The sequence below is a fragment of the Hemiscyllium ocellatum genome, chromosome 10 (assembly GCF_020745735.1).
Source record: "Hemiscyllium ocellatum isolate sHemOce1 chromosome 10, sHemOce1.pat.X.cur, whole genome shotgun sequence".
Taxonomy (NCBI): domain Eukaryota; kingdom Metazoa; phylum Chordata; class Chondrichthyes; order Orectolobiformes; family Hemiscylliidae; genus Hemiscyllium; species Hemiscyllium ocellatum.
In genome coordinates, this window is record NC_083410.1 from 18,058,500 (window position 1) to 18,083,795 (window position 25,296).

Sequence of the window (25,296 nt, forward strand, 5' to 3'; positions counted from 1 at the left end):
TCCCACTCTGAGGTAACATTAGCCAAAAAGCTGCCTTATCCTTTCTAAGTCTATGTTTCCCCTTTCCCAAACAGACTTTACAGTTATAGACTTCTACTAAATCAAGTAGATATAAATGAGGTGAGTTTAACACTACTGCTTATGTTTATATTTAGTACTGTTGCTGTGCAATAAACTGAGGATAATTATAGATGTATTCTTTAAAGCCATGTAACGAATTCAGTTAACTGAGCAATTAAAAGTTTTTCACATACTTTATTTGAAAAGAATAGATTTTCACTAGAGAGCCAGTAAATGCTCTAGTAAGGAGCACCTACTATCAAGTATTTGGTAATGACTGATATCTGCTGGTAAAGGCTCTTCATTCTATAAGAATTAAAGTTTTACCAAACAACTGCTACATTTTCAGAAAACAAGCTATATAGAAATTTTAACATATAAGAACAGCTATGGTAACCAAAATAACCTGGCAGCAATGGCATTGCAAAACAACACGTAGGCCCCCCATTCTTTAGTGACGGACTATAGTGGAAGGATGAGCAGCTCAACATTCCAGGGTATAGAAATTTCAGGCTTGATAGGGGGAATCTGAGAGAGATGGGGACATTGCATTATGATAAATGACCTCATCATGGCAGTAATGAAGGAGGATGTCTTAGAAGGCTCTTCAGATGAGGCCATCTGAGTACAGCTTAGAAATAAAAAAAGCAATGACTTTACTGGGATTATATTACAGCCCTCCCAACAGTCCAAAGGGAAGTGGAAGAGGAAACGTGTAGGAGAATCACGGAAAGGTGTGAGAGGAATAGGATCATAGTAGTAGTGGGTTTCAATTGTGCTAACATTAACTAGATTGCCTCAGTGTGAAAGGATTTGATGGGAAGGAATTTTTAAAGTACATCCAGGGGAGCTTTTTGTGCCAGTACTTAGATAGCCCTACTAGAGATGGGGCAGTGCAAGAACTCATCCAAGGGAACGAAGCCGGTCAAGTGGGTGAACATTTTTGGGATAGTGATAATAACTCTGCAAGTTTCAAAGTCATTCTGGCAAAGGATAAGGATAGTGTAGAAATCAAGTGTCTAAATTGGGGGAAGGCCAATTTCAATATCATTAGATAGGAAGTGGCAAACATAGATTGAGAGCAACTACTTACAGGCAAGTCTATATTTGGAAAGTGCGAGTCTTTTAAAAGTTGTATATTGAAGGTTCAGAACCAGTTTGCTCCCCTAAGAGTGAAGAATAAGGGTAGAAAGTACAGGAAATGCTGAATGTCAAGGAACACAGAGTATGATCAAGAAAAAAGGAAGCATATGTAAAGTACAGTGCATTTGAGTCCATTCAAGAGCACAGAGTGTTCGGGAGTACTCAAAAAATAAAGTAGGAGGGCAAAAATGGGCCACAAAACATCCTTGGCCAACAGGATTAAGGGAAACTCCAAGGTGTTTGAGTATATTAAGAACAAAAGGATTGCTGAAAAAGAGTGGGGCTTATTAGAGACCAGAGAGACAACCTGTACTTGGAACCAGAGGACGTGGGTGAGGTCTAAAATTAATATTTCTCATCTGTACTGATAAAGGAGAAAGGCAGTGTAGCTAGAGATTTCATTGGGATGGTGAGGTTCTAGAGCATATTAAGATTAATAAGGGGGAGGAATATTAGATGTTTTAGTAGCATATAGAAGCATACATTCTCAGAGCATAACAAAATGAAGCCAGGCTTGCATGGGAGGTAAGGGAGAAAATTGTTGGAGCCCTGAAAAAGATATTTAATTTTTCACTGGCCACAGGTGACTGACTGAACACCTGTGGGGTGGCATGGTAGCTCAGTGGTTAGCACTGCTGCCTCACAGTGCCAGGGACCCAGGTTCGATTCCCACCTCGAGTAACTGTCTGTGTGGTGTTTGCACATTCTCCCTGTATCTGCGTGGGCTTCTTCCAGGTGCTCTGGTTTCTTCCCATAATCCAAAGATGGGAAAGATGTGCTGGCCAGATGAATTGACCATGCTAAATTGCCCATAACGTTAGGTACATTAGTCAGAGATAAAGATAGGGTAGGGGAATGGGTCTGGATGGGTTACCCTTTGGAGGGTCAGTGTGAACTCGTTGGGCCAAAGGGCCTGTTTCCATACTGTAGGGAATCTAATCTAATATGGTTTCACTGTTCGAGAAAGGCAGCAGGGATAAGCAGGTAATTTCAGACCAGTTAGTCTGACATCAGTGGTAGGGAGATTATTGGAAAAATATTCTGAAGGACAGAATTAATCAACAGTTAGACGACAGGGACTGAACAGGGAGAGTTAGCACAGATTTGTTAGAGGAAGATGCTGTCTGCTTAATTTGAGTTTTTTTGAAAATGTGACTAAACATACCAGTGGAAATCTGGACTCATTGCCTACAAAAGGTGGAGGAGGCAGAAACCCTCATAACATTTAAGAAGTATTTACATGTATAGTTACAGTGCCAAGACATAAAAGGCTATGGTTGAGAGTGTGATGCTGGAAAAGCACAGCAGGTCTGGCAGCATTTGAGGAGCAAGAGAATCAATGTTTCTGGCATAAGCCCTTCATTAGGAATCCTGAGAAAACATCGATTCTCCTACTCCTCAGATGCTACCTGATCTGCTGTGCTTTTCCAGCATCACACTTTCAACTCTGATCTCCAGCATCCACAGTCCTCACTTTTTCCCATAAAAGGTGATAGGCCAAGTACTGGAAATGAGATTTAAATAATTAGGTGGCTGTTTTTGACTGGTGCAGATTCGATAGGCCTTTTCCTGTGCTATAGACTACTATTGATGAGGTTTCCATGGACTTCAGTAAGATCTTTAAGGTTCCACATGGAAGACTGGTCCAAAAAGTAAGTACCCATGAGATCCAAAGTCAAGTTTACAAACTGGGTCCAAAACTGGCTTATAAATAGAAGATAAGGGGCGATAGAGTCATAGAATGTATAGCATGGAAGCAGACCCTTCCATCCAACCTGTCCATGCCAACCAGATATCCCAACACAATCTAGTCTCACCTGTTAGCATCTGGCCCATATCCCTCCAAACCCTTCCTATTCATATACCCATCCAGATGCCTGTGATTCGAAGCCTGTGCAAAACATGTATCACAGGGATCAATTCTGTGATCCTTGCTATTTAATATGTACATTTTTCCTGCAACATTCAGATCCAAGTCTTTAATCAGTAAGCTTGCATATGAAACGAAAATTGGGGTTTTTGTTGATAAGGAGGAGATTGGGCTTATGCTCCACTTTCATACTGATCAGGTGGTAAATTTGGGAAAGCAATGGCAGATGGAATTTAATTCTGATAATTAATACAGTGATATATTTTGGGAGGTCTAATAAGGGAAGTGTATACACAATGAATGGTAGCTCACTAGGCAGTACTGAAGAACAAAGGAGCCTGGGTATACAAGTCCACAAATATCTGAAGACATCAGCACAGGTGGTCAAGATGGTGAAAATGGCATATGAGATAGATGCCTTCAATAGCAGGGGTGTAGAATATAGGAGCAAACAACTTTATAGAGCATTGGTTAGGCCACAGATGGAATACTGTGTGATGTTATAGTGGCCACAATAGTGGAAAGACGTGATTGCATTGGGGAAGTTGCAAAGGAGATTCGCCAAGCTGTTACCTTGGATGCAAAGTCTCCAGTATGAGGACAGACCAGATGAGCTGGATTTGTTTGCCCCACAGCAGAGGAGATGGAGGGAATATCTGATTGAGGTATACAATATCATGAGAGGCATAGATAGAGTCATAGAGATGTACAGCACAGAAACAGACCCTTGGTCCAACTCGTCCATGCAAACCAGATATCATAACCCAATCTAGTCCCATTTGCCAGCACTTGTCTCATATCCTTCTGAGCCCTTCCTATTCATATACCCATCCAGATGCCTTTTAAAAGTTGTAATCGTACCAGTCTCCACCACTTCCTCTAGCAGCTCATTTCATACATGCACCACCCTCCGCGTGAAAAGGTTGTCCCTTAGGCCCCTTTTAAATTTTTCCCCTCTCACTCTAAACCTATGCCTTTTAGTTCTGGATTCCCCCACCCCATGGAAAAGACTTTGTCTATTTATCCTATCCATGCCCCTCCTGATTTTATAAACCTCAATAAGATCACCCATCAGCAGCTGATGCTCCGGGAAAAACAGCCCTAGCCTATTGTTCAAATCCTCCAAACCTGGCAACATTCTTGTAAAAAAAAGATAGATTGTGAGAAACTTTTCCTTGGCAGACAAGTCTAAGACTAGAGGACTTAAAGTTAAGGTGAAGAACGACAGGTTTCAAAGGGAGCAGAGGAAAAATAGTTTCACCCAGTGGGTGATAGAAATATGGAACCTGCTGCCTGACAGAGAGTTCAAGGTGATATTTGATATTTAGGATGCACCTGGATCAGCACCAAAAATGTCAGGGCATAGTAAGCTATGGACCAAGTGCAGATAAACGGGATTATTGTAGTTTGGTGTTTGTTGGCTACCATAGACATGGTGGGCCAAAGGACCTATTTCTATGCTGTATGGCTCTATCACATTATGACTGACACAAACTCAGTTGTTATTACTTGGCACATTTTAAAAAAATTCATCCATGGGATGTGGGCATCATGGCTGGTCAAACATTTATATCCTATTCCTAGTTGTCCTTGAGAAGCTGGTGGTGAGCTGCCTTCTTGAACCACTGCAAGTCTTTTGGTGTAGGTCGAACCACAATGCCACTGGGGAAGAAATTCCATGATTTTGACCTAGTGACACTGAAGGATGAATGATATATTTGCAAGTCAGAATGGTGAGTGTCTTGGAGGGGAACTTGCAGGTGGTGGCTTCCATGTATCTGTGGTTGTGATCTTTCTAGATGGTAGTGGGTTTGAAAGGTGTTGTGGATAAATCATCACGCGTTTCCTTTAATTTTGCTACTTATTAACAAATCTCAGTTGATCAGAACTGAAATAATGATTTAAACTTTATTGAAGGTAGCAACCAAAATAAGACCTCTAAACTAGGAAAGTAAAGCCTCACCATTCAACTTGGCTTTTATCTGATTAAGGATGGAACTTTGCCAAAATTCCACCAAATGTCTGTCTCTGAAAGTATCCAGGGTTTGATCCTTGTGCAGTGTTGTCCTTCAAAGTTCTGTTACACTGGCTTGTTCTGGTGGTGGGGAAATTGTAGCAGTGCATCTGTAGATAGCACACACAGCTAATGCTGAGCATTGGTAGAGGGAGTGAATGTTTGTGAACATGATGCCATTCAAATGGACAGCTTTATCCTAGTGATATCCAGCTTCTAAAGCATTATTGGAACTGCACCCATTCAGGCAAGTGGAGAGTATTCCAACACATTCCTAACGTGTGCTTTGTGGAAAGGGTTTGGGGAAGCAGAAGGGGAGTTATTAGCTGTCGGATTCCTATCTATCGTCCTTCTGTTGCTTATTATTCCAGGATTTTTATTGATGTCAACGAGCCATATTTTGCCATTTCACACACTTTTCACAAAGAAGCAACAAATTTTAACAAAAACTAATATACACTTTGCAGTCAGTAGTAGTCACATAGTGGTGACTTGACAAATACCACTGGGATTAAAAATGATTATAGGTAATGCCTTCTGTACTAATGCTACAATAAACAAATAGAATCAAGCAACATGCTGCCAACCAGAAAGGTCAGAAGTTAAAACGATGACTGCAGAAAAAGCTAAAGTTAAAAATGTGAACTAATGGCTTATAATCACAAGTCTAGTTAAATATCAGTGATCTCTTAGATATCGTATGGCGCTCGAACAATTGGGTAATGATGTGATTAGACATTCACGGCTGGATTTGTTTTATTTCAGATAGATGTTGTGTCCCCTTTTAATTACAACAAATAACATTCCAATAGTAAATCAATACTACGGCTAACCACATGGGGGAGCCCCTCAGCAATACTAAACCTAACCATACAATAGAAAAGTGTTAACATAATTATACACATATGAAAATAAGCATAAATATTTTGCTACTACATTTAAACTGTAATAATGTAACAAACAACTAGGTTAATGTTTTAACCTCTACGATATTTAAAGTGCATAAACCTTTGCAATTGCTGATTGTATTGATGGTTAAAGTGTGTGTAAGTGAGAACTTCATTAATCTGACGCTAGGTTTCCAGGTGGTGTTGGGACATGTAGGTGCCCAAACATATTGAAATTCTAAGGAATTGTAAATCTATGCAGAAGTAATGATAATGTGTTAAACATTTTTAAGTGAATGTATAAACATTTATTGATGAGATTTATAGATTTAGTTTACACAAATAATTCAACGCGATTGATATTTGAGAAAGATGGTTACCGGTTTGGTTAATTATGAGAACTAGGAGCAGGAATAGGCAATTCAACCCCTCTGCACTTTAATATGATCTTGACTGACGGCTAAATCATTTTTACACAAAAAAAGTTTAAAACCACTATGTCTGGAATGCAACTGATCATAAACCAAAATGGAAAAAAAGGTACAAGAAACTCCTCTTAGCATGGACTTGTCAGCATGGACTTGTCTGCAGTACACAATCATTTGACTAACTGACAACTAACAATATTCACATTGTTGATAATACAAGTTACAGAAATGCAAAGATATAATGTATAAGATAAAATATTGGTTGTAATACATTGGTTGAGAGTGTCAGTTGATAGCACTCACCTCCTGTTTTGAAGTACATGCTTTCAAAGACATCAATAGATTTGATGTAGATTAACAAGTTTAAGTGTGGTACATTGTTAGGTGAAGTGTTAAATCAAGGTCCTATTGGCCAGTTCAACTGGCTTTGAAAAGTTCCACAGAATAAAATAAAATAAAGCAGGTGTGGACCATATTTTTCATTCAACAAAATCATCAAAATCAGATTATTTTGTTAGTCATTTAGTTTTTGTATGGAGGGTTTAGGTATCTCTAATTTTCCAGGGATTCGAAGATAGCACCTTCCAAACCCAATACCACCTGGAAAGACCACAAGTTTCCATACACGGAAACATCACCAGCTGCACGTTCCCCTAAAAGGTACTCACCATTCTGACTTGGAAGTATATTGCAGTTCGTTTGTTTGTTTGGTGTACACAAGTGTCTGACTTTCAGTTTGCACCACCCTTTGTGGCTACCTATTACATAATTTTGTTACCGTCTAATTTAAATCCCAAATCTCATTTTCCTTGAACACCATAATTGTCAAACCTGATCCCTACTTTGGAAAATAACATTCCTGAAATTAATTTTTTGACACCTGTGACAATTGTAGGGCCTCCATCAAGTCCATCTCATCACCTTCTCAAGTTAGTAAGTTTCCAGGAAAGAAAAAAAAACTTGTCAAATCAGCTTTCCTCATAAGTAGAGAAACCAGCTTTACAGTTCTCTTCTAGAATCTGTCTGCAATATAGATAAGCAGAGAGAGATAAATGCTGATTAAGGTGTTCATGAGAAGTGTAAATGGTTGAAAACAGACCAGCTGTACGTTCAAGACAGGACGTATGGGTGTGTAGGAAGGGTAATGAACATAGAGGAGGTTGTCCACTTTCTGAAATCGTTAAACTCAATATTGAATATTGAAGGCTATAAAAAGGTTCCGACACAATGTTCCAGCATATACAAGTCTTTACTTTTATTGAAGGTATACCAGACTGATTCCGAGGATGGCAGGACTGAGAGATGAAGGCTTGATTGGATTGGACTATATTCACTTGAAGGAGAGAGAATCTCTGAAAACCACAAAAATTTTAAAAGGACTAGAAAGAGTAACTGCAGGAAGGTAGTTCCTGATGGCTAGGGGAGTTACAATATAAATATAGGAGTACTGATTTGGAGCAATGTAACTTTTAATTTAAAAAACGTTTTTCAATTTAACATATGAAAGAAGTGAAACTATCATGGTCATTTTAAAAGATGAGACTTAAACAAACCAGGTATTTTTCAATGTATAATTTCAGCTGCATCATACTGTAAACTTTTGCTATAAATTCTGTGTCTTACAATTGTACTCCACAACCCACCTGATGAAGAAGCAGTGCTCTGAAAGCTAGTGCTTCCAATTAAACCTTTTTGACTATAATCTGTTGTTGTGTGATTTTTAATATAGGACTAGGTCACTTCAGACAAAGATGAGGATAAATTTCTTCAGCCAGAGAGAGTGTGGTGAGCTCATGGCATTCACTTGTAAACACTGAGTACGTACAAGAAGTTAGATATGGTTCTTAAGCCTGAAGGCATGAAAGGATATGGGAACAAAAGTAGAAACAGGGCTTAAGTTGAATGATCAGCTATGTTTGTACTGAGTGGCAGAGCAAGCTTAAAAAGGTTGAATGACATACTCTTGCTCCTTTTTTTAATGTTTCTAAGTTTCAAAAACTAGAACTGAACATTATACTCTAGATGTAATACCATGGGCCATATACAAGTCAATGGAAGTGATGCTGAAATTCTAAAGGACACAAGGGCACAAACGGATATTCCAAATTATTTGTTTCAAAACATTTTTACCTGTACCAGAAACATTAGCCTGTGTACAAGTTAAATTTCTGGTCAGGATTTAAAAACAATGAACATTAGTTGGCTGATAAGTCAAGCCTGTGAGGTGGGCTCTTGCACTTGAGACCTTGGTGTTGGGACTATTTCAGTTTTTCTTTAATTTTCTCATTTTTGGTTTGGAACTGTGAACTGAAGTCATGAGTTGATTTCAACAACAGTTTGATTTAAAGAAACCTATAGTTAAACAAACCTATAGTTTGTTTATGGGAACTGGCCTGGAAAGTTAATTGCAGGTTGATTATTGCTCTAAGAATACTGAGGACATTTCAGCACCCGTTAAGTATTATGCTCAAGGACTGGCAGCTGTGTTGATGCTAAAAGGGTCAATTGAAGACTGTTGGACTGGTCAGTATCAGTCTAAGAGAATGGTGAAAAGAAAGGAAAAAAAACTAAAGATTGAACTAAAGCCAGAAGGCAGTGTGGTTGTGAAAGCTGTCGAATGGAGTTCTGGTCATTCTCTCCAGTTATTAAATAATTGAAAATTCTGAGAAAAGAAGCCCAGTAAGACATCAATAAAAGTCTCCAGCAATCTGTGGAAGCTGCATTAGCCGGTAGCTTTGGAATTCAAGCAAGATATACAGTCCCACTTGCCTGTGACAACTCATTATTCAAGGGTTTGGTGAAAGATTAGAACCATCTTTTAAAACTGCTTAAGTGAACTGGCTAGTTACAACTCTTATTTTTCTTTTAATTTATCCGTTAGCTGTGTCTGTCTGGGTTTATGATCAAAGAAGGTTGGGTTTCAATTGTAGACATTTAAACAAAGCAATTAATTACTTTGCTCTACTAAAGTTACAACATTAATAATAAAAATTGTTAATTTCTGTTTAAGCTACACACTTCGTGCCTGATGTCTGTTACTCAAAGTCTGGTTAGGAACAACTGGGCATTTGAGAGTTATTGAATCATTTATTTTTGTTATGTGTATTTAATAGGAAATAGAGTGAAAAGTGTGTACCATTGCCAGACACAGGTGCCATTCACATGTTATCATTCTTTAACTTCAAATAAAATAAAAAATAATAAAGTGAGTCCAACTTTTCCTTTTCTGCCATCAGGGTCCCACTCCAGGCAACACCAGCCCAAGCCAGAATCCTGCTCTAGGCTACACTAGCCCATGCCATGCCAGGGGCCTACTTGACAAGGAAGTGAGAGTCCTACTTCAGGCTTTCCAAGCCAGCTGACTCTGTCGTCATGCTGCCTCTGAAGATCCATCACCCTGGAGCCCTTCAAAGCCACCTTTCTACCAAAAAGAGTTCTCTTTACCAGGTAGGTTTGAGTGAAAACTAAATTAAACCGAGAAAAGGGAGAAAAGAAAAAAGAAAAAGTCAAAAGCAGACGAAGAGGACAAGCATGGACACAGGAGCGTAGATACTGCCTATTCCACTACCATTTTGAATATTTTAATTTCACTTTGTTGTGATATCCAATGTTAGCAAATCTCATTTGGTCTGGCTTGCTATCCCTATTCTGTAACAGTTGCTTATTTACTTCTTATTCTCTTCACTTAAAAGGAATCAAGTAATCTAGGATATTTCAGACAATGAACCTCACTACGATCATTGTTGACGAAGGTCCATGATCATTTGTTAAAAAAAAAACTACTTTTAGGATTAACTTTCTTTTCCATTTGAGACATAGTGGTCTAACCTAACACTTAGTGAAACATTTTGGCTTCTTCACCATTACGATTCACTATTGAGTGCCATTCTTTCGCAAGGACGGGACACAGTGGCATTACTGAGAAAGTTTGCTGTATTTTCCATGCTTTCTTCCTAACATACACAACAAAACAGCATGGCATTATTCTGGTGACTCGCTTTAGAACAAATAGTTCACTAATGCAATGTGTAAAACCAAATGAAAGTTAAGGATGCGATCTTGACTGTTTGGATTAGAATTCCAGTATTCCACGACTAAAGCAACTAAGACAGTACTGAACTAATTTTATGCTTTCCTGCTATACACCAAGTAGGCAAATGTAAACCAATAAGCTTGCAACTGGAGCATACAAAAAACTTGCAGTCTAAAACCCAATTTTCAAGAAAATTTCAACTTGTTCATTTAAACATTAATATTCTCGTTTTTACTTGTGTATTACCATGGGATGTGTGCTGGTCGTCGCTGCTGAACTTGGTCTTCCTTCCATTTCTTGATGTCGCAAGAGGGCTCGGAGCTCATTAACTGTATCAAAAAGATGTTATTATCTAACATGATCCATTTTAACAGCAAATGTACTTTGCACACTAACACTAAATAAGTGGACATAAATTCACAACCAGTTAAATGCAATATCAGCCTGAATAATGGCATACATAAAATTGATGATCTAACAGAGTTTTAATTTATACTGTATTGCTATCAATAGATAAAGTCATAATGTAGGCAAAAGTAAGGAGGTAACATTTGACCCACAAATAAAACAATTCTAGTTATCAGGATAGGACTCTTATGCAAAGTTGGGTAACTAACAAGACATTATGATTTCATCTAAAGCAAAATGTTAGAAATATGAAGAAAAAGACAATGTTGGAAATACTCAGCAGGTCAGCCTGTATTTGTAGAAAGATAAGCAGTTAACATTTCAGATCAAAGAATTTTCAAAGGTCGCGGATCGGAATCATTCAGTCTGATCTTCCAATCTCTGGAAATTTGGAGACCAGAAATAAAACAGATACATATTAGGACCGTGCGAAAGTCCTGATACACTGACTCTATGAGAATTGCACATGAAGTTTGAACCTAAGTTTGTGGGCGGCACGGTGGCACAGTGGTTAGCACTGCTGCCTCACAGCGCCTGAGACCCGGGTTCAATTCCCAACTCAGGCGACAGGTTGTGTGGAGTTTGCACGTTCTCCCCGTGTCTGCGTGGGTTTCCTCCGGGTGCTCCGGTTTCCTCCCACATTCCAAAGATGTGCGGGCCAGGTGAATTGGCCATGCTAAATTGCCAGTAGTGTTAGGTAAGGGGTAAACGTAGGGGTATGGGTGGGTTGCGCTTCGGCGGGTCAGTGTGGACTTGTTGGGCCGAAGGGCCTGTTTCCACACTGTAAATAATCTAATCTAAGGAATTCCACTAGTTTCCAGAAACCTCTGAAAAATTCTCTAACTCTGCATTGTGGATAGTTCCAATTTACTAACCCAAGTTATTACTCAGAACACATTAGATAGAAATTGCCTCGTGCAAATAATTGGTTACAACTACATCCAAATCCCCAGTCCCAACTCCAACCTCAAAATTTCCTGACATGTCCACACATTCAGTTCCTCCCTGAAACCTCCCACTCACACCCCATGACTCCACCATCCAAATTTCCCTTTAACACCTTCACTGAACCACTACCAACTCTTCAGACACTATTTTTTCCTAGTTGAAAACAGTGGCGCTGGAAAAGCACAGGAGGTCAGGAGTGGGCGGCATGGTGGCACAGTGGTTAGCACTGCTGCCTCACAACGCCTGAGACCCGGGTTCACTTCCCGACTCAGGCGACTGACTGTGTGGAGTTTGCACGTTCTCCCTGTGTCTGCGTGGGTTGCCTCCGGGTGCTCCGGTTTCCTCCCACAGTCCAAAGATGTGCGGGTCAGGTGAATTGGCCATGTAAAATTGCCCGTAGTGTTAGGTAAGGAGTAAATGTAGGGGTATGGGTGGGTAGCACTTCGACGGGTCGGTGTGGACTTGTTGGGCCGAAGGGCCTGTTTCCACACTAAGTAATCTAAGCAACCAAGGAGCAGGAAAGTTGATGTTTCAGGCATAAACCCTTCATCAGGAATGTAGTAAAGGAAGGGGCTGACAGATAAATGGGAGGGGGTAGTGGTGGGGCTGTGGGGAAGGTAGCTGGGAAGGCTATAGGTGGATATAGGTGGGGGGCAATTGTGATAGGTTTGTGGGGAGGGTGGAGTGGACAGGTGGGAAGGAAAATGGACAGGTAGGACAGGTCAAGACTGCAGTGCTGAATTGGAGGGTTTGATCTGGGATGAGATGGATGGAGGGGAGAATCAACTAGGCAAAAACAAGGGCTGCACCAATCAACCACACTGCCCTGTGGCCCAACATTTCAATTCCCCCTCCCATTCTGCTGAGGACATGGAGGTCCTGGGCCTCCTTAACTGCCGCTCCCACATCACCTGACACCTGGAGGAAGAATGTCTCATCTTCCGCCTAGGAACACTTCAACCCCAGGGCATCAATGTGGACGTCACCAGTTTTCTCATTTCCCCTACCCCCACCTTACCCCAGTTCCAAACTTCCAGCTCAGCACTGTCCATGACTTGTCCAACCTGCCTATCTTCCTTTCCACCTATCCACTCCACCCTCCTCCCTGACCTATCACCTCCATCCCCACCCCCATTCACCTATTGTACTGAATGCTACTTTCTCCCCATTCCCACCCTCCTCTCATTTATCTCTCCACCCTGCAGGCACTCTGCCTGTATTCCTGATGAAGGGTTTTTGCCCGAAACGTCGATTTTCCTGCTCCTTTGATGCTGCCTGAACTGCTGTGCCTTTCCAGCACTACTCTAATCTAGGATGGAGGGAAACTAATAAAGTCGATGTTGATGCCTTGTAGTTGAAGGGTTCCAAGGTGGAAGAGGAGGCATTCTTCCTCCATTCAGTGGGTGTCTAGGATTTGATGGTTTGACTTTTGATTTGACATTGGCATCTTGGCACCCTGATGTAGAAGAGACCATGTTGAGAGCAACAGACACAATAGATGAGGTGGGTAGATGTACAGGTAAATCTCTGCTGGATGTGAAAAGATCCTTTGGGTATTTGGACGGAGGTGAGGGGGAGGAAGTGTGGGTGCAGGTTGTACACCTAGTCCAGCAGCAAAGGAAAGTGCCGGGTGTGGTGGGTGGGTTGGTGGAGGGCTTGGACCTAACCAGAGAGTCATGGAGGGAATGGTCTCTGCAGAATGCAGATCGAGGTGGGAAGGGAAATAGATCTTTCGTGGCGGGGTCTGATAGTAGGTGGTGGAGGATAATTTGCTGTATCTGGAGATTTGAGGGATGGAAGAGGAAGACCAGTGGGTTTCTATCCTTGTTGTGGTTGGAAGAGTGGGGTTCAAGGGCAGAAGCGTGGGAAGTGGAGGAGATGTGCTGAAGGGTATTGTTGATCACCTGGGAGAGGACATTGCAGTCCTTGAAATAGATGGTCATCTGAGATATCCTGGAGTACAATTGCTCCTCCCGGTAGCACATACAGTGGCGGTATTAGGAATAAGGGATCATGTTTTACTGGTGGGGAGTGGGGGGGGGGTAGGTGAGGTGAGGTGGGAGGAGGTGTAGTCAAGGTACCTGTGGGAGTCAGTGAGTTTGAAATATAGATAGGCAGAAGTGGGTACTGCTGTCACTGGAAATTACAATCAAGATTAGAGTGATGCTGGAAAAGCACAGCAGGTCAGGCAGCATCCAAGGAGCAGGGAGGAAAAAAAAAATCGATGTTTCAGGCAAAAGCCTTTCATCAGGAATCAGGGTTTGAAATGGACATCTATTTCATGTTGAGTTGGTCGCCAGAGATATAGAGACAGAAGTCCAGGAAGGGGAGGGAGGTGTCAGAGATGATCCATGTGAACTTAAAGGTGAGAGTGGAAAGCGTTTGTGAGTTGATAAACTGTTTAACCACCTTGTGAGAGCACAAGGTGGTGCCGATAAAGTCATCAATGTAGCAGAGGAAAAAGGTGGGGTATGATGCCAGTATAACTGCGGAAGACGGACTGTTCTATATAGCATATGAAGGGGCAGGCATAGCTGGGGCCCGTGTGGTGCTCAAGGCTACCCCTTTGGTCTGAAGGAAGTGGGAGGATTCTAAAGGAGAAGTTGTTGAGGGTGAGTACCAGTTCTGCCAATCGAATTAGTGTGTCAGTGGAGGGGTCCTGGTTAGGTTGGCGGGAGAGGAAGAAACGGAGGGCTTGGGACACCTTTGCCATGGTGGATGGACATGTATAAAGGACTAGTGAAGAAGAGGCATTCGGGGCTGGGGAAGCATAGGCCATAGAGGAGGTGAAGGGCATGGGAGGTGTCCCAAATGGATGTGGGGAGTTCCTGGTCCACCAGGGACAGGACGGTGTTGAGATAGGGGCAGGAGCAGGCGGAAATGATAGGTCAACTGGGGCAGTCAAGTTTGTGGATCTTGGGTAAAAAGAACCGGGCAGTGCAGAACTGTGCAGTTAGAGGCTGTGGATGGGAGATCCCCTGAGGTGATGAAGCTGGAGCTGGCCTGGGAGATGATGCAATTTCTGTTTTTGTTTCAGCTGCTGAAAATGTGTTGCTGGTTAAAGCACAGCAGGTTAGGCAGCATCCAAGGAACAGGAAATTCGGCGTTTCGGGCCAGAGCCCTTCATCAGGAATGAGGAGAGGGTGCCAGGCAGGCTCAGATAAAAGGTAGGGGGGGGAGGGACTAGGGGGAGGGGCGATGGAGATGTGATAGGTGGAAGGAGGTCAAGGTGAGGGTGATAGGCCGGAGAGGGGTTGGGGGCGGAGAGGTCAGGAAGAGGATTGCAGGTTAGGAGGGCGGTGCTGAGTCCAAGGGAATCGACTGAGACAAGGTGGGGGGAGGGGAAATGAGGAAACTGGAGAAATCCGAGTTCATCCCTTGTGGCTGGAGGGTTCCCAGGCGGAAGATGAGGCGCTCTGCCTCCAACCGTCGTGTTGTTATGTTCTGGCGATGGAGGAGTCTAAGGACCTGCATGTCTTCGGTGGAGTGGGAGGGAGAGTTAAAGTGTTGAGCCACGGTGTGGTTGGGTTGGTTGGTTCGGGCGTCCCAGAGGTGTTCCCCGAAGCGTTCTGCAAGTAGGCAGCCTGTCTCCCCAATATAGAGGAGGCCACATCGGGTGCAGCGGATGCAATAGATGATGTGTGTGGAGGTGCAGGTGAATTTGTGGCGGATATAGAAGGATCCCTTGGAGAGAAGTAAGGGTGGAGGTGTGCGCAAGTTTTGCATTTCCTGCAGTTGCAGGGGAAGGTGCCGGGAGTGGAGGTTGGGTTGGTGGGGGGTGTGGACCTGACGAGGGAGTCACGAAGGGAGTGGTCTTTGCGGAAAGCTGATAGGGGAGGGGAGGGAAAATATCCCTGGTGGTGGGGTCCACTTGGAGTTGGCGGAAATGGCGGCGGATGATACGCTGTATACGGAGGTTGGTGGGGTGGTAGGTGAGAACCAATGGGGTTCTGTCTTGGTGGCGGTTGGAGGGGCGGGGCTCAAGGGCGGAGGAGCGGGAAGTGGAGGAGATGCGGTGGAGGGCATCGTCGATCACGTCTGGGGGGAGTCTGCGGTCCTTGAAGAAGGAGGCCATCTGGGTTGTACGGTATTGGAACTGGTCCTCCTGGGAGCAGATGCGGCGGAGACGAAGGAATTGGGAATATGGGATGGAGTTTTTACAGGGGGCAGGGTGGGAGGAGGTGTAGTCCAGGTAGCTGTGGGAGTCTGTGTTGAGTCGGTCGCCCGAGATAGAAATGGAAAGGTCTAGGAAGGGGAGGGAGGAGTCTGAGACAGTCCAGGTGAATTTGAGGTCGGGATGGAAGGTGTTGGTAAAGTTGATGAACTGTTCAACCTCCTCATGGGAGCTGACTAACTCCACCAGATGACTCAGATCCAAGCTTCTGATTCACCCCCATCTGTCTCTGATACTACCCACCTCACCAATGTGTTACCCTTACCCATTAGTTCAATAAACCCTACCTCCACACCCCACCTGCATTAATACTTATTCAACTATACATTCACTCATTACTCAGCCATACGTATGCGCTAATATACTGAAAAAATCTGCAAACCAATTTTACAGAAAAATTCAAAAATTAGGAGTGATCCAGACAAAAGTAAATGAAGGATGTTATAATCCTATCTTACATTAACACTGGACAAGTTGGATCCTACAGTGAAAGCAGACATCTTACACCCCAACTTTAAGACTACAAATTTCAAAGATTATAAAGATAAATAAATTTATTATTATTATTATCCCAGCTGATGTTAATACTGGACAAAGTAAATCTCATCGACCATATTTTCACTTTTGGTTGCTGTAGTGGTCAGTTATTTAACACAATCATTGAACTGTTTCAGCCTTCAGTCACATCAAAATGCAGGTAAACAAAACACACATCCAGACTTTCACTCACTACACAAAAAAACAATTCCAAGATGAAACTAAACCCATTTCTTAACACAAATATAAAACTATAAATTAAAAACACGAAGCTTTACATTGTTCTTAACAAATGGAACTGCCCCATTGGTAGAAGGGTTGAAAACCAGAAGACAATTTAATTTACTATACGTACCAATGGCAATGTCCAATCATCTTCAGTTGCTTCATAAATGAACTATACTCCAGAATAAAAAAAGTAAAAAGTGGGATTGTGCATGGCTGAGTGCACAATGTTCATTACCACTCATGACTCCCCAGACGCTGGAAAGGTTCATGTTAAATACAGGTATACCTGAACCAACATCCAGGTTTGTGCCAACAAGTGCAAAATAAAATTTGCATAACAAATCTCAGCCAATGGTCATCTCCAACGAGGGAAAATCTAACCATCACCTCTTGATATTCACTACTGAAACCCCCACTACCAACAGCTTTGGGGTTCCTATCAACCAGAAACTGAACTGGACTAGCAGCTCAACAACACTCAAGAGGTTAGACACCATCCAGGACAAAACAGCCTGCTTCATTGGCAACAGATCCAAATATTCAGTCCCTCTATCACCAACACTCAGTATCAGCAATATGCATTATCTACAAGATGCAGTGCAGAAATTCACCAAAAGATCCTTAGACAGCATCTTCCAAATACAGAACTACCTAGGAGGAGGACAAGGGCAGCAAATTCACAGGAGCACTAACATCTGAAAAGTTCCCTCACCATCTGACTTGGAACTATATTTAATTGTTGCTGTATCAAAAACCTAAAACTGTTGATATGCTATTTGGAAGACAATGTTTATTCAAGGAATATAAACTGAGACAAACTTTTAAAAGCTGCAACAAAAATATAAGTTTAAAAATCCTAGCAATAGACTCTTGTAACATACACAAAAACAAAAAGGTACAATTGTTGCCATTAGGCACAGTATATTGCAACAGGCAGTAGTTACAATCTACCCCAAAAAACACAACATTCAGTCTAAAAACAAAAGATAGACAATAATTTTAAAAAGAAGCAAAGCTTCAGTCTCAAAAACTAAAATCTCAAATCCAAACAACAACAACAATTAATTGAACAGGGTACTCATGTTCTGCAAACTCAACATTTTTACAATAGGCATAATAAGAATGAGAGCCTTTGGTAATTGTGACATCCGTGCTATCCTTGTACATAAGGCAACATTCATTCCAACTCTTCTATATGGCTCCAAAACATGGTATAGACACCATCTGAAACTCTGAGAAATACCATCATTGTTGTTTGAGAACAATTTTCTGCATCAGCTGGGAGTACTAACATCAGCAGACTTAAAGCAACCAACAGCAGCAAAATTACATTCATCCGAAACCAACTCCACTGGGCCAGCCAAGTGCTTAGGATACCTGATATTCAACTGCCAAAATAAATTCTCTTCACCCAGCTCAAGGAAGGCATGAGAGGAAGACCAACGAAGCATTTCAAAGTCTGCTGAAGGCCTCCTTTTAAAAAAGGCAACAAAGAGGTCAGCGCATTCACATGAAATCATCTTGGGAGGAAGGAATTGCATGAAGGGACACAATTCTTTGAGAACACTCACTGGGAGGCAGAAATAAAGGAACCAGAGAGAGATATGCCAGCAATTTCAATGCTAAGGACCAATTCAACCTTCCAGAAACACCTGCAAAACTTATGATCGGAACTGCAGATTCGGAATCAGGCTCATCACCCAGCAATGATCCATAGAACCAAACGATCAGTGACATGGAATTTCCTAGTTGGGCAATCATACTCATTCGCGAGTGATTGCCAATGTTTACAATAAGGCAACTCTTCCTAGAATTCTTTGTAACACAAATCTGAAATAACTAATCATATATTAAGAGCTTTTACCTCACTGAAGTAGTTTAAGATCAACATACATTCAAAAACTTGCTCTGAAAGAGCTGATTACATTTTGACAACTGTGACACATTCCATCATAGAATGCTGTCGATTGTTTCAAATGCTAAATAAAAACAACCCATAACAGTCTAAAAAAAAGTTAATTCATCCAAACTCCCAATATTCATGATATAGCAAATTTTGGGTCCAGATTTTGAGCAGCATTTTTGGCAAAAATTAATCTGTCTTTCCTTGGGCCATACACAATGTGCCAAGTTTTGTTGACATTCATTGAGTAGCTCTTGAGATATACTGTTCACAAACAAACAGACTAACAAACCAGAGAAATACCATAACCTTCAGTGATAGAGGCTATAAACATTAGTCAGTGATTACCTGCATGACTATGCTTTAGCTCTTGCCATGCCACTTGACTGTGACATTGTCTTGTCCTTGGGGGACTTATTGAATTATTCTGGATGGTGTCAGCTTCTGGAGATGGTTCTGACGATTCTGTCTGATTTTTTTCTTCTAGAGTACACTTCAATTTCTGGATGCTTTCATTAGCCCTTTCTGCAAGCCAAGGTAGAAAAACAGTAATACAAAAGAGGCAGAATGAACCCAATTTCTAATGCAGACATCTTTATAATCACTTATATTTAAAAATAAATAAAACATGCTTTCAGTGTAGAAGGACCTTGTCTTCGTCAGTATTCCTAATGTCAAGTGGACCACGTAATCTCAATGAAAAGTTCGAGCTATAAGCAAAAATGGGGTAACTGGTAGAAGTAGCAACAACTTACCTTATGTCATTGTCAAGACAATAAAGATGATAAGACAGTCAGATTCTCACCTTCAGTCGAAAAAACATATTTATATCACATTTTTTTAAAAAAACACACCTCGTGGGGCTTCACGGAGACTTTGAAGCAAATAACCAAGATTGGTTAAATAGGTAGCATTTGAGGAATGTCTTAAAAGGCAGGAAGTGAGGCAGACAAGTGGGAAGCTTTAGAGGGGGATTTCCACAGCTTAGCAGTTTGGCAGCTGAAGATATGACCAATAAAAATGGAAAATACTAAAGAGGGGAAAGTTAGCAGAAATATCCCAGAGGTTTGTGCTGGAAAGAATTATGGGAGCACTGTGGCCATAGGGAAGTTTCGTAAGCAAGGCTAAGAATGTTATGTTGAGAATGTTTGTACCCTGGGAGCAAACAAGCAAGCACACAGGTGATGGCTGAATGGGATTAGGTGCAGCAAAAGGATACAAGAGATTTGGATGACATCAAGTTTACAATGTAGAGCTGAAGGCTGGCCAGAATTGCATTAGAATATTCAAGTTTAGAACAACAGAAGAATGTATGAGGTTTTCGGCAGCAAGTAACCTGAGCAACAAGTGGAGTTTGGCAATTTAACCACAGGTGAAAATAGGCAGACCTAGTGATGACACAGAAGGGGTGGCAAATCATTTAATCTTAAAAACAACACTAAGATTGCACAGCAGAGTTCAAATCTCAAAATGGTTGAGAATAAGCAGGTTAGAAAGGAGCGGAGTTTGTAGTAAGGACTGATATTTTCCCAAAAGTTAGACTGGAAGACGTTTGGACAAGAAGCCTGACAAGTTGTGGTGCCAATTATTAACATTGCATAGCAACTATCCATTTTGGGGCACAGTTTATTTGCTATTAAAATTCAGGACATGGGGGAGGCATTGATGTAATCATAGACCATAGAATCCCTACAGTGCGGAAAAAGGCCCTTCGGCCCAACATGTCCACACCGACCCTCAAAAGAGTAACAGGCTCAGACCTATTTACACTTGACTAATGCACCTGAGGCATCCCTGAGCACTATGGGCAATTTAGCATGGCCAATTCACCTAACCTGCACATCTTTGGACTGTGGGAGGAAACTCACGCAGACATGGGGAGAATGTGCAAACTCCACACAGACAGTCACCCAAGACTGGAATTGAACCCAGGTTCCTGGCACTGTGAGGCAGCAGGGCAACCACTGAGCCACCATGCCGCAAAAGGGCAGACTTGAACATGAACCAAATTATGAGAACAGGCCACATTAAGTAAGAGGTTTGGGCAACAGGAAACAAGTAGTAAGATAATCAGGCAAGGTCATGAAAGTTTTTAAGCATGATCGAATGATGTTAGACCTGATGTACTGTAAATCGAGTGTTGCTGAAGGCCATTGGAAACAGGGGAAGGAGCTAGTATACGATAGGATGCATGCATACGGAATAAAAGAATGGGAATCTAACCAGGGCAGTAATGGAATCATTAAAATTGAAAAATTATGGAAGTGAGAAGAAGATTTAATCTACAAACAGGTGAAATATGGCATGGGAAATGGTGTGAAGCTGGTATTTGTAAACTGGTCTCAGCTTAAACATGGCATCAAACAGGATGCCTGAAGAAGTGCAGGTATATTGGTATATTGCAAATATAAGCATGAAACAATTGTTATGACATGGGCAAACCCTCCTGCTTAATTTAAAACCAGCAACACCGAAAAGATTTATCCTGTGCAGCAATCTGTAAAAAATTCAAGTGGCCAAGAACTATTTAAAGTAAAAATTAACAACGTTATTTCTTAAAGTATAACAGAGAAAAATTAGCAACACTTACAATTCCTTCCTCTAACCTATCTTTTACTTTCCCTTCTACAATACTGATAAAACTCCCAATTAACACTTACAGAAAAAGTGAAATCTCAAAAACAGTTATTGGTTGAATCTTCTCTTTATCCTCATCGGTAGATTGGTTCTCTAGGTCAGTGTTAACGTTTTTATTTGTGCAAATTCCTGCTCTCGATGGTACCTCAGAGAGTTCTGACAGCAGTTCACGGCTGTTGGTGTGGTGGCAGTTCTCCTCCCAACTGTTCAATTTTCCACAGTCTTATACCCCAAAGCATCAGATTGTGTCAGTGGCTTTTAAGATTGTCAATATACTCAATTCAAACTTGATTGGAATTTGGTATTTTTCAGGGTATACTTTAAACTGATTGGCCTAATTCAAATCTGTTTTGCTGTTCCAGGTAACCAGCTACCCCAGTAGCACAATGTAGCATATGCTACATTGTATCTTATTGAGAACAATTGGTGCTGTAATGGCTAGCTTTTACTCTTTTAAAGGTATAGGACACACACATCTTCGTAACACAATATCCAAAGTTGGCAATGAAATGAAAACTCTCAACAAATAAAGCTGTGCACATGGTGGGTGGAGTCACAAAGTTTCAATCACAGATTAAACGAGTGAGCAAAACTGTAGCATTTATTCAAAATTGCAATAAAAAGGAGCAGAATTTTAACATTAGGACAAAGGTGTTTGAAATAAAATCAGGAAGCACTTTTCACACGAGTAAAATTTGGAATTCTCTCCCCAAATTGTGGTGAATGCTGGCACAATATTATAAATGGGTATTTAATATGGGATACAAATAAAATGGTTTAATGGTTTGATTTATTATTGTCATATGTACCTAGGTACAGTAAAAAAGTTTGTTTTGCCTACTGTTCAGCCAGATCATAGCACACATCGTTCATAAAGGGAATAGAACAGGGTGAGAAATACAATGTTACAGCTGCAGAGATGGTGCACAAGAAGCAAGATCAATATTAGATTTGAAATTTGAGAGATCCATTCAGAAGTATAACAACAGCAGGGAAGAAGCTGTTCTTGTACTGGTTAGTACATGTGTTTAAGCTTGTGCATCTTCTGCAACAGAATTCTCAACAGAAGAGGTTGGAAGAAATTATAACCAGGGTTGGAAGGTTCTTGGATGACGTTGGCTGCCTTTCCAAGACTGCAAGAAATGTAGATGGAGTTACACGATGCATGGTTGGCTTGCATGATGGACTGTGCAGTATTCACAACTCTCTGTAGTTTCTTACGGCCCTGAAAAGAGCAGTTTCCATACCAGGCCAAACTAAGTTGGTAGCATCCTTACGGATGTGCAAAATTTCCTTAGCCTCCTGAGGAAGTAGAGGTATTTCTTTGCCTTCTTGACCGTCACATCAACATTGGTGGTCCAGGAAAGATTAGTGGTCATCGTCACTCCTAGGAACATGATGCTCTCGATCATCTCCACCCCAGCTCCATTAATGTAGATAGGAGCATGCCCCTCCATCTCACTACCTGAAATCAATAGCCAACTCTTTACTTTTGCTTATGTTGTTATTTTTATACCACACCAACAAGCCCACTCTCTCTTTCCCATATTTTGTTTTGTCTTTGTTTGAGATCCAGCCTACAGCAGTGGTGTCATTAGCAAACTTGAAAATAGAGTTATGACTGTGTGGCTAAATTTCACCCTAAGTGCATAGGGACTACAGTATGCTGAGACTGAGTGCAGGAGCTGAGTATGCAGCCTTGCTGTGCTGAAGATTGTCGTGGAGGTGGTGCTGTTGCCTAACCTCACCGATTGTAGTCTGTGGGTCAAAAAGTTGAGAATCCTGTTGCGGAGGGCGGAGCAGAGATTAGGTTTCAGAGTTTGGAGATTAGTGTTGAAGGCAGAGTTGTAGCCAATAAAGTAGAAGACAAACGTAGGTATCCTTGTTATCCAGATATAGTGATAGGTGCATTAGTCAGAGGGTAATGGGTCTGGGTGGGTTACACTTCGGAGGGTCGATGTGGACTGGTTGGGCCAAAAGGCCTGTTTCCATACTGTAGGGAATCTAGAATGAGACTAGGGCTAAAGATGTGGTGTCTGCTATGGACTTGTTGCGATCGTAGGTAAATGGCAAGGGGTCAAGGCAGGCTGGGAGAGTAGAACTGATATGAGCCATGACTAAACTCTCGAAGCACTTCATTATTATGATGTTTAGAGCCAGCGGGTGGAAGTCATTGAAGCATGTTATGGGAGTTTTCTTTGGTACCAGGATGGTGGTGGTCTTCTTCAAACAGGTGGGTACTTCAGATTGTAGTGCAGAGGGATTAAAGGTGTCAGCAAATACTCTCACCAGCTAGTCCGCATCAGATCGGAGTGCATGGCCAGGGATTCCACCTGGGCCAATTGCTTTCCATGGGTTCATTATCTGACGTCTGCAGCAGTGATTGAGGGAACAGGTGCATCCAGGGCTGTCGGGGCAGGTGACACAATTCGCTGACCTTCTGTTTGAACCGAAAATATAGGTTCAATCAGGAGGAATGTATTTTTGATTTGGAGATGTATTTTTGTCTGCTATTCTGTTCTGTTATGTCGTGTACGCCTTGCCATCTATGGCAGGTGTCCATGTGGTTAGTTTGGGTCTCTAACTTAGACCAGTATTGCCTCTTGGCATCTCAGGTGGCCTTACAGATGTACTATCTGGATTTCCTGTATAGGTTAGGGTCATCAGACTTGAACACTGCACATCTAGTCTTCTGTAGGCAATGGATATTCTGGTTCATTCATTGTTTCTAATTGGAGAATAAATGGATTTACTTCTGGCATACAGTCCTCTACACGCTTACTAATGAAGTCCATGACGGTAATGGAATACTCATCTAGGTTGGCCACTGAATTCCAGAATATGGACCAGTCCACTGATTCGAAGCAATCCTGCAGAAGCTCTTCCAATGTGACTTTTGAGGATTCGTGGCTCAGATGGAGGTTCAGGTTGTAAATTTGCTCACTTAGCTGGAAGGTTTGTGTTCAGACGTTCCATCACCATGCTAGGTAATATCATCAGCCTCCGGTGAAGCGCTGGTGTTCTGTCCCACTTTCTATTTGTGTGTCTTGGTCTCTTAAGGTGGGTGATATAGTTTCCAGTTCTTTTTCTCAGAGATGGGTAAATGGGGTCCAAAGCTATATGTTTAATGATTGAGTTCCGATCTGAATGCAAGGCCTCTAGGAATTCCCATGCATGTCTCTGTTTTGGCTGTCCTAGGATGGATGTATTGTCCCAGTCGAAGTTGTGTCCTTCGTTGTCTCTATGTAAGGATACTAGTGATAATGGTTCATGCCTTTTGGTGGCTAGTTGGTGTTCATGCATCTGGTGGCTAGTTTTCTGCCTGTCTGTCCAATGTAATGTTTGTTACAAGGACTGTAACAAACACTGCATCAAACAGACAGGCAGAAAACTAGCCACCAGGATAGATGAACACCAACTAGTCACCAAAAGACATGACCCACTGTCACTAGTATTTTTACATACAGACAATGATAGACACCATTTCAACTGGGACAATACATCCATCTGAGGGACAGGAGGGGCAGCACTGTGGAAGCTTGTGATTTCATATAAGCCAGTTGGTCTATAATCTGGTGTCATATGACTTCTGACTTTTTTTTTAAAAATCTAGAGAGATGCAGAAACTTGCTCATTATGTACTTTCAAGACAAGAAATAGACAGATCATAATCAGTATGGGAATTAATAGTTAATGAAGACACAGTAAGAAAGTGAAATTGAAGACTATCAGATCATCTATGATTTCACTGAATAATAAAACAGACGATGGACTGAATGGCCTACTTTTGCTCCTACATCTTAGAGGTCCAGGGTTGGATGGCAAAACCGGTTGTGTTATGTGTAAAGGAACGACGAAGCAGATGAACAATATTAACATTTTTTGGTATACATTCAATTTCTTTCTGAACATTACAAGTGAATCTGCTTTTGCGCTGCTTTCATGCTTAACTGTAAATCGTAAGACATAGGAGCAGAATTAAGCCATTTTGCTAATCAAGTCTGCTCCTCCATTCAATCAAGGCTG

The 25,296-nt window shown here is 41.6% G+C and overlaps 1 protein-coding gene across 3 annotated transcripts in view; it reads right to left on the reverse strand.

The window, feature by feature from the left end:
• Positions 1–25,296, reverse strand: part of sdccag8 (SHH signaling and ciliogenesis regulator sdccag8) — a 369,171-nt gene that overhangs the window by 342,522 nt on the left and 1,353 nt on the right. For all 3 annotated transcript variants that reach the window (XM_060830822.1, XM_060830820.1, XM_060830821.1), the window contains exons 2-3: positions 18,982–19,158; positions 10,682–10,764 (exon numbers count right to left, since the gene is read on the reverse strand). In XM_060830822.1, the coding sequence (XP_060686805.1) occupies positions 10,682–10,764; positions 18,982–19,158 (260 nt within the window). The remainder of the gene's footprint in view (positions 1–10,681; positions 10,765–18,981; positions 19,159–25,296) is intronic.